The 14,470-nt window shown below is 34.7% G+C and overlaps 1 protein-coding gene across 3 annotated transcripts in view; it reads left to right on the top strand.

Annotated features, from left to right (window-relative positions):
• Window positions 1-881: 881 nt before the first annotated feature.
• LOC122010201 (insulin-degrading enzyme-like 1, peroxisomal) overlaps window positions 882-14,470 on the top strand; it is a 46,490-nt gene continuing 32,901 nt past the window's right edge. For 2 of the 3 annotated variants that reach the window (XM_042566654.1, XM_042566653.1), the window contains exons 1-6: window positions 882-1,272; window positions 1,991-2,058; window positions 4,453-4,544; window positions 6,825-6,898; window positions 6,985-7,028; window positions 12,698-12,749. In XM_042566654.1, the coding sequence (XP_042422588.1) occupies window positions 1,074-1,272; window positions 1,991-2,058; window positions 4,453-4,544; window positions 6,825-6,898; window positions 6,985-7,028; window positions 12,698-12,749 (529 nt within the window). In that variant the 5' untranslated portion in view covers window positions 882-1,073. Of the gene's footprint in view, window positions 1,273-1,990; window positions 2,059-4,452; window positions 4,545-5,917; window positions 6,899-6,984; window positions 7,029-12,697; window positions 12,750-14,470 lie in introns of those variants that run through there. The other variant, XM_042566655.1, reaches the window with a different exon arrangement.

Below are 14,470 nucleotides of genomic sequence, written 5' to 3'. Positions count from 1 at the left end.
ACTTTATCGATATCAGGCCCCTTTTGAAGCATATACTTCTTGTAAACTAGGACCACCACTGACTAAACCCTAAACTAAAAATAAATAATTTTTAGTCTACTTAACTATCAACGTCAGAAACTAACACGACTTAAATCGATTAAGTCTTCTATTACATCATAATTCAGGTGTTGTTGAATATTATTCCCTACACAACTAAAATAAACCATAACAACATTTTTTGCCGCCACTCTTCCCACCAATACTGTCATTTTTATTTACCATCAATATCCTAATTTACAGTAAAAAAATCAATCCATACATGTTTAAATCTTTAAATGTGTGCTTCTACTAATTTCTCTCTGGTAAGAAGTTTGTCCTTTTCGGCTGACGTTTTTAACTTAATTTGTCCTTGGTCTCCTCTAGCAACTCTTACGCCATTATGCGATAAACCTAACTGGTCTATTACAATCCCGCCAACCAGCACGAGCAGTAATGGAAAGCACAGGGTTCATATTTCTTTCAAGTTTATAACACCACGCAGAGGGATGGAGGGAGAGAGACGGTGACAAGACGTGCATCCGAACTACAAATTATTTTTCAATTCTATTTTCGGCTTGGATGCTTGGAAAAATGTGTTTGAAAAGACGGTTGCCAGGTTAGTCAAAGGGGTAATCTGGAAATATATTTTGGTAAACTGTGCCTTTTGGTAAATATCAAACGGTGATACACTTTTTGATAAATATATTAAACCTAATACGTGTTTTGATAAATTATCGTTAAATTTATGAAAGATAATATACTTTTTTCTTTCAAAATAATATGACACAGATGGTAAACACCAGCAAAGCAAATGCTCATAAACCTACAAATATAAAAATTTGCTAAGGTCAAAGTCATTCGTAGTCGTAGTCCTTCAATTACATCAAAGTTAATTCCTGACCTTTGGTAACTTGCAGAAGAGGAAAGGCCGGGTGTTTTGATCTCTTCTCATACAACGGCCGGCGGAAGGGCTGTCTATTTCGCCCAGGAGAAAGAGAGGGAGAAGGCGAACGCGGGAAGGAGAGAGAGGGCACTCGGAAGATCGCGCAGTTATGGCGGTAGGAGCATCGGAAATAGAGATTTTGAAGCCCCGTTGCGACAAACGAGAGTACAGGAGGATCGTCCTCGCAAATTCTCTTGAGGCACTCATAATCAGCGATCCCGAAACCGATAAGGCGGCCGCTTCGATGAATGTCTCAGTTGGCTCCTTTAGCGATCCTGATGGCCTCGAGGGTTTGGCTCATTTTCTCGGTAAGGGTTTGATGAATTTATCTTTCTCTTCGAAAGTATCCTGAAATTTCTTCAGGCACATCAATATGTCATGGCAACAATCCGGCAGGCAGGTTTTGGTTGAAGTCTGCTGCGATTTGAATTTATCAAGCTAGTGAAATACTGGATTCAGACTGAGAGGCATATAAAATATAAAATATAGGAGCCACAATTTACCCAAAAATCATGTGAAAGGTCTTATATACTATAAGTCTATCTAACCTCCATCAAGGATCAATATATGACGAATCATTATCCTGCTGGACCAAAAGAGTATTTTGCGCTAAACTTATGAGAATAATTAGGAAATCTTCTTAGGGCTTTAGACAAACTTTAATGAAAAATGTTTTTGTTGGAATTTGTTATATTGCCATGCTGTGTGCATGACTTCACTGCAAAGCTCTGGAGCATGAAATTTAGTAAGTAATTACTTCAGAAAAAAAAGTCAACTGTCAGAAGAAAAAGACTTCTTGCTATTGTAAAAAATATTTTATTGGATATGAGATCATTTATTACTTAGTGTAGTAGGCATGTATCCTGACTATCTCTATTTGGAGAATTGTGTTTGACTTAAATAGTCAGTTAAGATTATTAAGGTATTCTTGTTTGTCATTTTTGAACTATAATCGTTCTATTTTGATTACAATTTTTCCTTGGAGTCCAAAATCATCACTGATTTAGTTTTTTTTTTTTTTAATAGAGCACATGCTTTTTTATGCTAGCAAGAAGTATCCAGTTGAAGATAGTTATTCAAAATTTATCACAGAGGTAATTGATATTGCCTTTGTTATTTGTCATTTACTTCAATATAACTTTTTTTATGCTTATATTTTCTCTACTACTCTCTTAGTAGGTTTTATTTAAATATTTTTTTTTCAGATTGCGAACTCAATCATTCTCTTTCCTTTTGACTAATAACTAACCTTTGTTTCTTTATTTCCGTAGTCCTTTGTTTTCTTAAAAGATTTCTATTTTTCTTTTTTGGTCATTTTGTTAAAAAGATTCCAGCACTAAACTGATTAGAATTATAAATACTGATTAGAATTATAAATAATGCATGCTTCAGGATCTAAGTCTATAGATTTTGGTACAAGTCTTGCAAGCACCTGAAACAAGCTACAAAATTGGAGAGAACTTAGTGAAGAAAGATCTTTTAATAAGATCTTCCTAATGTCTGGGAAGAGAAAATAGAAAACTTTGACTGGGGAAACAAAATACAATACAATTTCATTGTGTTTTAGGAAGAAACATAATACAATTTCTCATCTTGTTCATTTTAACTCCATCTCCACATCAACTCCAACTGCCTCTTAGATATAAGATGGTTAATGGGTGGAGTTTAACTATAGAAGGTTTCAACCATATACGATAATGAATTTCTCTAAAACAAATTACATACATCAGCAAGAAATAAATTTATATCCTTTTGTGAGTACAAATATACTCTTAGATGCACAAATTGTGTACTTAATTAAATCCTTACATGTGTAAATGAATGTATAATTTGTTAACCTTGTTATCAAAAGGCTGGAAAAGATGCACTAAGAAATCTTATTGACAATGGATTAGTCACTAGTGGGGAAATTTCATTTTAGTTGACATATTTTTACCTCAGATAAAGGTATAGAATGTTGTTAGATGTAATAATACACTATGTTTGGTCAAAATTTGGTTCATGGAATCATGGTTTGAAATGTTATACTGTGCCGGCCGAAATAGTCAAAATGTATCATTCTAGTAAATTACTGAAACTCCAATCCATCACCGGCACCATGCATCGAAACGTTATCACGATACTAGTTAAAATCTAAAACTTTGGCATGGCTCAGATTTTAAACCTTTGCATGGAATAAAATTGATAAGTAATAGGATTGATATTATTAAAGGAGCTAGAATAGAATAGGAACAAGTGTGTTGCTAAGTTTGGTTCTTGGAATAACTATTCCAACTTATCATGGTAAGTATTCCTGGATTTAAAGGAATAGCTAACAAGATTTAGAGGGAGAACAATTCGGTGGGAATTGCTATTCTAGTCCCATTTTGCAACCAAATATAGGAATAATTATTCTGTTGGAATAATCTAGATTGGAATAGCTATTTGTACAAACCAAACAGCTTATGAAGTCTCTGTATAGATGAACTAAATTGATATATAACACATTCTTTTACAAATGTGTAAACAAGTAAAATTACAAGCCAACTTATGAATGGGCATTTAGTTTATAATGCAGCTTGTAAGTTATATCCGAACATATTCATGAGTTTAGGATCAGTCGATCTATTCTATTCATGAACTTTAAATATGCCCAAGCTTACATGTCATCAAGCTTGATTCACTGATACTTTGTTTGCTTCATCAAATGGAATTGACATGGAACATAATGGTTGTTCTTCATAAATATGATGGAATAGGTACAGAAATTGAGTATTTGGTTCATAAAATAATAATTCCAACACACGAGAATCAAGGTTTAAAGCCTCATTTTTTACTGGCTGGAATGAGATGGTGCCTATGGCATATTGAGGTGTCACTGACACTGATCAAGAGGAGGACAAGGAGGGGAAATGAAACGCAAGAGAAAGAAAAGAGAAGGGATCTTGTACCAGTTTTTCAAGCCTATGGCTCTTATGTGGGGAAGAAGATATCTCGAACTGATAGAGTCAGATCCTAGAGGAGCTTTTGCCCATGGATTGAGTTGTTCATGGTGTAACCCTCAATCGCGGAATACCACACATTTCACAAACTATGAAGCTGGAGGAGTTACTCGTGTCATGGAAGCCTCAAGCGACAAAGAAGTATCCATGAGGAGGAAGACCCTCTGCCTATGACTTTAATGTCTCTATCCATTCCGCATGCTCATATCGACATGGAACACAACTTTAATTAATGATAAGAATATATATTCCTGAGCTTTGGTACAATTCATTCTCATCTTTTCTGCTTGCGCACCACATTACTGTACTAAAGCTTTTTGAAAACGTACTGAAATTTGTTCAAAATTTCATGCTTCTAGTTACCCTGATGCTTATTATGTAAGAAACTATTATGGTATTATAAAATTTCTTATTATGTTGTATGGAAACTCATTAGAGGCATTTCTGTAGTACATATTGTTATTTGTTAGGCCAAGTTTGAACTACAGATTTATTGTGTCCATGCAGCATGGTGGTTCCACTAATGCATATACAGCTTCTGAACACACAAATTACCATTTTGATGTAAATGTTGATTCCTTTGAAGAAGCCTTGGATAGGTAAGTTTATACTCCGGCATTGTTTTGAATGAAGTCTATTATGATCAAATGCGTTACTGAAATAGATTTTTAAATTGAACTATCTCCATCTTATCTGGCTTTTCTAAAGAACAATAGGATATAATGGTGCATGAAATTTGTGCTAATGTTATACTAACTTCTCCAAATGTCCTTGACTTTCAATTTATAAGATAATTAGTTCCAGTAATGTTACATGGCATATATGGTCAATCTACCAATCAATTGGTATTGCATAGATGCACTAGTCTTAATGAAACAATTACAGAATTTAAGTGTAGCTAATTCCTGAAATTAGGAGGCAATGAATTAGTTCAAAAATAATAAGTGAGAATAAGCACAGCATCTGACCACATATATAATCATGTCTATCAAAAATTGCATTAAAATATCAACGATGCACCGCACCGTACTGATTATTCGGAATATAACAATAGTATTACCAACAATCAGAACATTATTAGAAATGATTGTCTATCCATTTATAGAGGTCAAGCTTTTAGGTAAGAAACCAATTTATATATTTATTTTCTTAACTTCTTTTACGTGTGAGTGAATATACTCATTTGTCTCAAATCTAACACATGAATTGTTGAGATAATTATTTTTGACATAGGTAGGATTCAAAACTTTGGATATCCATCTCTGCTCTGCTTTGATACTATGTTAGAAATGATTGACTAACCACTTGCCCAAAAGCTCAAGTTGTTAGTAAAGGAATCAATTTATGTATCTACATTCTCAATAAATATAACAAATGAAACCATGCAACTAGCAACTAATGCCAATTTAAGTTTCAAGTTGAATATGTGCATTATGGCCATGGTTGTCATCATTGAAATTTTACCTGTATATGGTGTGGGGTTCATATTCTACAACATAACCAGAATGTTTTTTTTTTTTTGAAAAAGTATATTTAATATTAGAGAAGAGGAAAATCTTGGAGTAGACGGGTTTGTTGAATAGTTATCCTCTCTGGTATCCCTCCTCTTCTTCCCTCTCAGTTCCTCCTAATTGGCGTGTGTCACCAACTGCCAACAAGTCTGCACAACACCATCTTGTTCCTACATTACACTGAAAACCTGGAGAGGGATGAAACTTAAAACGTGTATGACCATCTGGGGACTTTGCCTAACTTGATTCTTTTGGGTTATCCAAAGTGCTGAGAAGCAGTGCAAATCAAATGTCTATTATAGGAGAGGAAGTCCTAGAGGAGGCAAGGGACTCCTAAGCAGATCATTTGATGGCGGTTCTAATTACGGTGCTTTTGTAAACTGTATGAGAATTTAGTGTTGTAGGATGTAGAGATGACTATGATGCAATTAGAGTGGGTGAAGTAGTTGTTTTTTTTTCAGGAATCTTGCCTGTGAGATCTGACCAGATCAGATCGATCTGATTAGGAACTTAGATTTGATAAAGAATTATGTAGAGCCTAATTATTCTGATTGGTGAAGAGATGGATTGAGAGGGAAATTCTAATCCTTGTAGTTGGTGGAGAACAGTTGCGATGTTAGATTGTCTGATGTTGCAAGGAACCCAATGGTGATTGAAAAAACTCGCCTGTTGAAGGTCACCCAAAAGATTGAGACTGCAAAACTTCTGGTGATGGATGATTTGCAAGTCCCAACGGCAACACCTACAGCAGGAGAGCACCTGGAAAGAGAGACAGAAACAATGAGATCCTGGAGACAGCTGGTAATCTTCACCTGCAGAGATCAGGACAGAGATCTACAGTTGTAAATTGCAGGAACTCTTCAACTGCAGAGATCATTTCCAAAGATCTGCAGATATTTTGCTTGAAGGAGATGTATTTTGGGTAGAAGGAGCATCTGATGGCAGAGAAACACACGCTGGGTGATGAAAGGGAAAAAGAGGTGCAGGAAGACGTCTGGTGATCTGATTCCATGTTAACAGGGAATTGGAGATCAACTCCTAATAGTCCCCTTCTACCCATATGCATATATAATACCAAATGATGCCATTCCTGTACCTCAAATCTTCACCATTAGTTCGCCAACAAAAATAATTGGTGGTTCCCACTTCCTGAACTATTGGTACCACTGTGGGTAAGATTCATGGTCATGAATCTGTTGGCATAATTTCATGATGACAGCTAGAGCCTAATGGGATCCTCTACGTTTTATATCCGTGTTTGCAGTCCAACATCAGCACTGTTACTCAGTACTATTACTCCATTTCTTGATTAACAAGATATGCTAACCTTTTATTTTCTGTGCTTTTCCTCTGCTATGTGTTTTGCAGATTTGCTCAATTTTTTATCAGTCCTTTGATGTCTCCTGATGCTACCCTTAGGGAAATAAAAGCTGTTGATTCTGGTAAGTGACTCTGAACCAATGACATGCTTTTTTGTGTTTGGCTATCTTATTGACTTGCCATTTTAAGACTATGCTCATTTCTTTAGAGAATCAGAAGAATCTACTCTCTGATGGTTGGCGAATGTCACAGGTGCTGGTTTTCTCTTTTATTTCTCCATATATCCCACTGCCTTATTCAGGAGTTGGAAACATTTGTATTGAATTTATTGCATGCTGCAACTTTTATAATAGAACAATTCTGTGACATCAGATGTTTTTCTTGATTTTCGTTAGATGATTATTTTATCCAACCAAACACTGATCAAGAATATTCTTTTCCATCCATAGACATGGTTCAGTTTTGCCTTGGAAATGCGAAATGCAAAATGACAATTTCTAGACTCGGGTGAAAAATTCTGATAAAACAATTTTTTTTTCTTAGAATGCTTAATAAATTGGAATTAATTATCAAGGGCAAGTACAAATTTTGACAACCATATTTGTATGACACAATAAACCATCAACACCACTAACTATAAGTTGAGGTCCATGTAGTTATAGCCGGCTAACTATGTGCATGTGTTTAGGCATGGAAAGTTGAGATGCAAAAGCTTCATTTTGACACTTGAGTTTCATAGATAATACTCTATCAATGAACATTCAAGAAGATTATTAATTCATGCCATTTCAGTATCAAGTCATTTCCTTTCTTTTATCAAATTTTTTTATTATTTTGTTAGAGGTTAACATAGGATCAAAACCATTTTGCTAGAGTTAGTTTTACAAATAAGAAAAATCCATTGGGGAAGGCTGATGATGTCAACGTCTCCCCTCAATTCCAACATTTCCTCTCAATGATATTTTTGTGTTCTTCTTTTATATTTGTGATACATATTTCCTCCTTGTTTATATCCAAGAAAGCTCCCTCTAAATGTTGCAGGATTCCTTAGTCTCAATCAATGCATAAAATGTCTAGCCGTGCCAGTCAGCGGGTGGGATTTACTGATTTGTTCTCTGACTGGTACTGACACAGGGTCATAACCGTGAGGATGTAAAGATAGTTGCGACTTCGTTTCTTTTTTCTATTTCCCCTATTTCTAGTTTTTGTTTTTTACATAGTTAATTCTAATTACTTTTTCTATTTAGTTTCCTCTGTTAATATTTTTCCCCTTGTTCGTTATTTTTTCCCCTCCTTCATTATTTATTTTCTCCTCCTTCATCCGTCCATGTGGGTAAATAGAGAGGAAAAAAGCCATTAAACCTCTTTAGGGATGGCTTACAAAATTATTTAACATGATATTGAAGACGAAAAAATTGCCTGATCAATGGAGGATAAGTACTCTAGTTCCCTTATATAAGAATAAGGGAGACGTACAAAATTATGCAAACTATAGGGGTATTAAACTAATGAGTCATACTATGAAACTTTGGGAAAAAGTAATAGAAAAAAGATTAAGGAAGGAGATCACAGTGATAGAAAATCAATTTGGATTCATGTCTGGAAGGTCAACAATAGAAGCTATACATCTTCTTAGACAATTAATTGAAAAATATCGGGAGCAAAAATAAGATCTACACATGGTATTCATTGACTTAGAAAAAGCTTATGATAGAGTCCCAAGAGAAATTATATGGAGAATTTTAGAAAAGAGAGGTGTTAGCGTAACATATATTGAACTAATTAAGGATATATATGAGGATGTAATGACCAGAGTAAAGACTTCAGGGGGAGTAACTGAAGCATTTCCAATAAAGATAGGGTTACATCAATGATCAGCTCTAAGTCTCTATCTTTTTACACTAATTATGGATGAACTCACTGCGCACATTCAAGACATAGTACCATGGTGCATGTTGTTTGCAGATGAGACACGTGAAGGAGTAAATGCTAAGCTAGAATCTTGGAGGGAAACACTCGAAGGGAAAGATTTTAAGCTTAGTAGATTAAAGACAGAATATATGGAATTTAAGTTTAGCAATATTAGAAGTAATGAAACAATTGTTAAGATAGGAGAGGATGAGTTGCCCGGAACCGAGAGATTTAAATATTTAGGATCATTTTTACAAAATGATGGAGGGATTGAGAGAGATGTCTTACATAGAATACAAGCAGGATGAGTGAAATGGAGGGGAGCGTCGGGTGTTTTATGTGACCGTAAAGTACCTCTTAAACTTAAAGGTAAGTTCTATAAAACCGCAGTTAGACCTGCTATGTTATATGGAGCTGAATGTTGGGCTATGACTCGAGCACATGAGCAGAAGATAAAAGTTGTAGAGATGAGGATGTTAAGGTGGATGTGTGGACATACGAAGATGGATAAAATAAGAAATGAAAGTATTAGAGAGAAAGTCGGAGTTGCATCTATTGAGGACAAACTCTGAGAGACACGTTTAAGATGGTATGGACATGTACTTAGACGACCAATAAATGCTCCAGTTAGGCGATGTGAAACTATGATAAATATGCATATCAAACGAGGAAGACCAAAAAAGACTTGGTTAGCAACAATAAAACAAGATAAAATTTATTTAAATATAGATGATGATATAATAGGAGATAGAGCTCAATGGCGTAAAATGATTCATACAGCCGACCCTACCTAGTGGGAAAAGGCTTGGTTGTTGTTCATTTTCTATTTTTTTACACAATTAATTTCAATTCCTTTCCTTCTGTTAATTTTTTTTTCTTTCCTTCATCTGTTAACGTTTTTCCCTCCACACATTAATTTTTTTCCTCCTTTATTCGTCCATAGGGTAAACAAAGAGAAAAAAAAATTATCTTGATCTCTTTAAGTAAGGATGACAATTTCCTTCAAACTCGTTGGAGAATCTGGTACTCGATCCGAATGTAGGAGGGTATGGAGGGATTTTTTTGGACCTGATTAAATAATCAGATAATGGGATTTTCGGGTTCAGTTATGGAGGTAGGTAGTCCTACCTATACCCGACCCGAATATTTGATATTATATATATATATATATATATATATATATATATACAGATTTCTTTTTCCAAATCCCAAACAAAATCCAAAACCCACTAACACCTTCCATTTGAATTTTACAGATTTTTTCCTTTTTTCATTTCACCGGCGACCCACCCCTTTATTATTTCTTCTATGATGTTTAGTTTGTTAATTTTATCTTTAATCTTTTTTCTTATTATTTTCTTAAGAAGTTGGTAAATATCCACAACTTCATCGAAATAATTCAAATTTGAAAAAAATGCAATTGTAGACGGTAATAAGAGTTTTGGGTCAGTATGGATATCTGATCGGGTATGAAGATGGAGATGAAAGTTGAATAACCTATGAGGATGGGGATGAGGATGAATATAATAAATGGGGACGAGGACGGAGGATGTAAAATCTGACCCCATTGCCATCCCTATCTTTAAGGATGATTATTTCTTTCCCTCCTTCAAGAGAGGAAAAAACCTCAAAAAAGATGGTTAATTTTTTCCCTCCTTCGTTTGTCCGCAAGGTAAATAGAGAAAAAAAACAAGATTACTAGAAAAATAGAAAATAAAATAAATATAATATAAATTCTAACTTTATAAAATATACTACTAAAATTTAGTTTAATTTTAAATAGATCAAAATAAATCTAAATTAAATTCAATTTAAAGCTACTTGATCCTGCCAACTAACCATAAATTGACTTTAGCTAACCCAAATTGACTTTTACTCAATAAGCATCAACAAGATAATACTAAAACTTAAGCTCAACATCTTAAATATAACTCGATAGTAAACATCTATAACAATCAAATATTAATAAAAATATTTTTAATTATATATTTTATATTTAAAAAAGTGCCATAACTGTATCGGCATGATTCAATATGGTACCGAAATTGTATCTTTATGGTGATAAACTGAAATTTCGGCACGACTCAAAATTTAAAATTTAAACCTTGCTCTCTCAATTGTTGGAATTATGATCCTGCATGTCACTCGAGCTTCCTAGTAGGCTAGAGCACTCGGCCGGCACAACTCTTCCATGCGGTCAAATCCAATGAACAACTTCCTTTGTTTGTGATCCTTCTATGTGACTAGATTCATTTAAAATTGTTGTTGTCAACTGCCACTCTCCTCTTTATTAGTTTTTGATTCAGGAAGAAAAGGCTTGTGCAATCCCTAACCGTAGTCTTTTTGATTTTTAGGTGAAGACCAATTGCTGCCAATGCCATTGTTTTATTGGCTTTCTTTTATAACCATTGTAATTCTACATCTCTTCTAGTGAGCTCATTCTTTGTGAGGTGCGCTTTTACTTTAATTTTTGTTTTCCCTCCTCGAACCCAACCCGCACAAGAAGAGGGATGGGGAGGAATGATTCCTCTCATGACCCGCCCTGCTCTGCCCCACTTCACCCCACTTCATATATGTGTCTGGGATGGGAAGTCAAAACTTTGCCCCACCCTATTATCATCCCTACTCTAACAAGGATATTAAGGACTTGCACCTCACTACCACTCACGTTGCCTCTTGTAGGAGCTCAACACTACTCAACATGAATTCAGTACCTGTTTCATGTCTTTTTCTCCATGTAAAAACATAAGGACCTATGTTTTGGAAGTTTTTTTTTAAAAAAAAGTCCATGAAGCTGTTAGCATTGGAACTTCAGGAAATTGAAAGAGGAGCTAATACAGTCACATGGGGATATACAAAAGCTCACTGTTGTGGATCAGAAGCTGATAAATCACATCAGATGTTTTCTATACTTTTCCTTTTGCATCTTTCCTGTCTCAGATTCTTCAAATCAGAATAAATAACTTATGTTTGTGTCTCAGTCATTCTTCAGCTCATTTTGGATTTATTACATTTCTGTTCCTCATCAAAGTTTCATGGAGCAGTCTTCTTCTGGTAGTTTTTATTCTCTTAGTTCTCTGCCAGATCTTGGCTTTCAGTTTTTTCTCTCTCTACACCCATCTTGTTAAGGTTGTGTCCTGTGGGGGAGTCTGAGTATTTGTTTTCCTTTTCCTTTCTCCAATTCCAGTCATTTTTTTTTTCTTTTAACATATCCTTTTTTTCTGATGTGTTTTACATATATGTCGCTGCCACAAACATCCAGACAAAAAATGTCCAACAATTCTGATTTGCTATTTCTAGCAAATGATGGACCTGTAGTTTCTCATGTTCTAATTTTTCTAAATCTAGAAACGGTCTTTCCTCGAGTACTTTCCTCTTTCTTGAGTCTTATGTGTTGTTGTATGCACCGCTTTAGGGTGAAGGACACTTGAAATTTTTGTTCCTGAGATCCATCTTCATTCTCATTTCACTTCAATTTTTTTTTCTATTTATCTTCTCTCTTTGTTGATGTGCTAATCTTAGGTCAAAGGCATTTTTAGCTGGTGTTGATCTAAGGGGCTGTTATCTGTGTGCTCTGTTACAAGTTTTGTCTTGCCTATATGCAATATTTTTTTTTTCTTTTATTTGTATGTTCATGTCCTTGTTTACATTTCCAGTCTGTCTTGTTTCTATTGCAGTATACTGGGTATACATAAAACCTATGCTCTACTTTGAGTTGAGTGTTGGAAGGATTAGGTGTTAATAGGGTTATGGTGATAGTGAGATTACCCTCTACTGGTATTTCTACATTTTCCTTTCTTCAAATTCTACATATTTTCCCTGATAGTTTTAACTATTATGATCTCTTGGAAATATAGCTAAATTCTTTTTCTGAAAATAATGTGCTCACAACATGCATCTTATATAAACGCATGAATTTGTGTGTCATATCTGTACGAATATCTTGAATAATTAAGACCAGAAATTCATTGTGCTCAGTTTTGATTTCTATTTTCATACTTGTGTCTCAGCTCCAGAAGCATTTATCTTCGAGAAACCATCCATATCATAAATTTGGGACAGGTGTGTAATTTGATGGTCTTGAGATCTTTTTTTCTTCTAACTTCATCTGGAGAAAAAATGATAAGTTTAGTTTATTGATTGATATGAGAGGATTGTGTTTTACATGATTATTTTAATGCAATTAAATTGCAATTAAGTCCATTCTATCCTTGTTTCAATGCAATTAAACTGGTAATTATTGTGTTTATGTATTCTTTTTGCCAATTTATTTCTGTATAGTGATCTTATAAGTTCTTAGGACAGTAAAAAAAAAAAACTAAATTTATATGGTTCTCATCATCAATAATATTGCCCTTGATCCGCTTGGTGCACTAAACAAGAGAAATTATTTGCAACAACAAATTAACAACTAGAAATTAGCAGATTGAACTTGACTTGTCATTGTTTTTCAACAAGTGTTGAAATGCTAGCTGAAGTTTCTTAACAACATATTAATTGTAGCAGTCTGTCGAGCTATTCAGAAAGGTGAGCTTTCAGTAAACAGTCACAGACAGTCATTGATAAGAAAAAGAAATTGATTAATATTTTGGTTGATGTCATAATAGTTGGTGTTGGGGATCAATGGTGTGGACCGTGATAGAGGGGTGCTTAATAGCGCATTGACATGGAAATTAGAAATTCACTCTCTTGCAAATAACTTGTTATCAGTTCGTGCTGTGCTTGTGTATTTATTTGAGTTACAATAAGCAGAACTAAATAATGATAATAACAAACATAAGAAGACAATGCTAACAAAAGGATTCACGTGGTTCGAACCTCATATTCTACTCCATGGTCTAATGATTTATTAGATGGATTAAACCAATAAATCCCACTAATAGAAAACTCCTTTATCAGAGGTGGATAAACCCCTACAAAAAAATGGGAAATTAAAAAAAGAAAGAAGATATTACCAAAATAGCCTTAGAAGCCTAAGGATAAGCTTACTGAGGGTGAATACTTGTTTTTTAATTTGTCTGTTTGAGGCTCCCTTGCACCCCTATTTATAGTAGCAAGGATAAGGATGCTCGTGCCTTCAGGGCATAGCTGAATTGGTACCCAAGTGGTAGATTTGCATCAATGGGCAATGATTCGAGTCGTGGCTACGACAAATAACCCTCCCACTTAGGGGGTCACTCAATACCTGATTTACCTCCCTTCATCTCACTGTGGGGCCAGCGATGAGGGGGCGCTTGGCAATTGTGTTATCACATTTTGCATCAAAGGATAAGGATGCTCGTTCAGAAGCTTTTTGCTAATTAAGTCTACTCATGAGTTTAGTCAATTGAAATTTTGATAAGGAGCCACATCTACTCTTCAATCGACTTAATTTTTATCTATTCGATTTGAATCTATTTCAAAAAAAAAATCATTTCAGAATAAGATCACAAGCTTGTCCACCAATAGATGTCACCTTTAGACTCAAACATTTTCATCTAACTAAATTGGTTGTTTTAGTGAACTTATCCATGAACAAATACTTTTGAGTCAATTCAATGGTATTTCATTATTGACTCGATTAAACAGAGAGCTAACCTTCTCTTTATTTGACTCGACATTCTAGACATTTGGAACCGCCTTCAATTGACCTGATTTACTAAAGGACCCTTGATCTTGCTCACAGTACACCTTGTAAACCTATGCAAAACCTCGGGATTAAACTTAGTCATAAACTACTGAGAACTTATTGTTCTTTAGTCGAAGGATCTCAATCAAGCTGACTAACCTAAAAATACAAAACC

The sequence above is a fragment of the Zingiber officinale genome, chromosome 8A (genome assembly GCF_018446385.1).
Source record: "Zingiber officinale cultivar Zhangliang chromosome 8A, Zo_v1.1, whole genome shotgun sequence".
Lineage (NCBI taxonomy): Eukaryota > Viridiplantae > Streptophyta > Magnoliopsida > Zingiberales > Zingiberaceae > Zingiber > Zingiber officinale.
The sequence above is the reverse complement of the archived record's forward strand: the minus strand, read 5'-3'. Positions and strand labels throughout refer to the sequence as shown.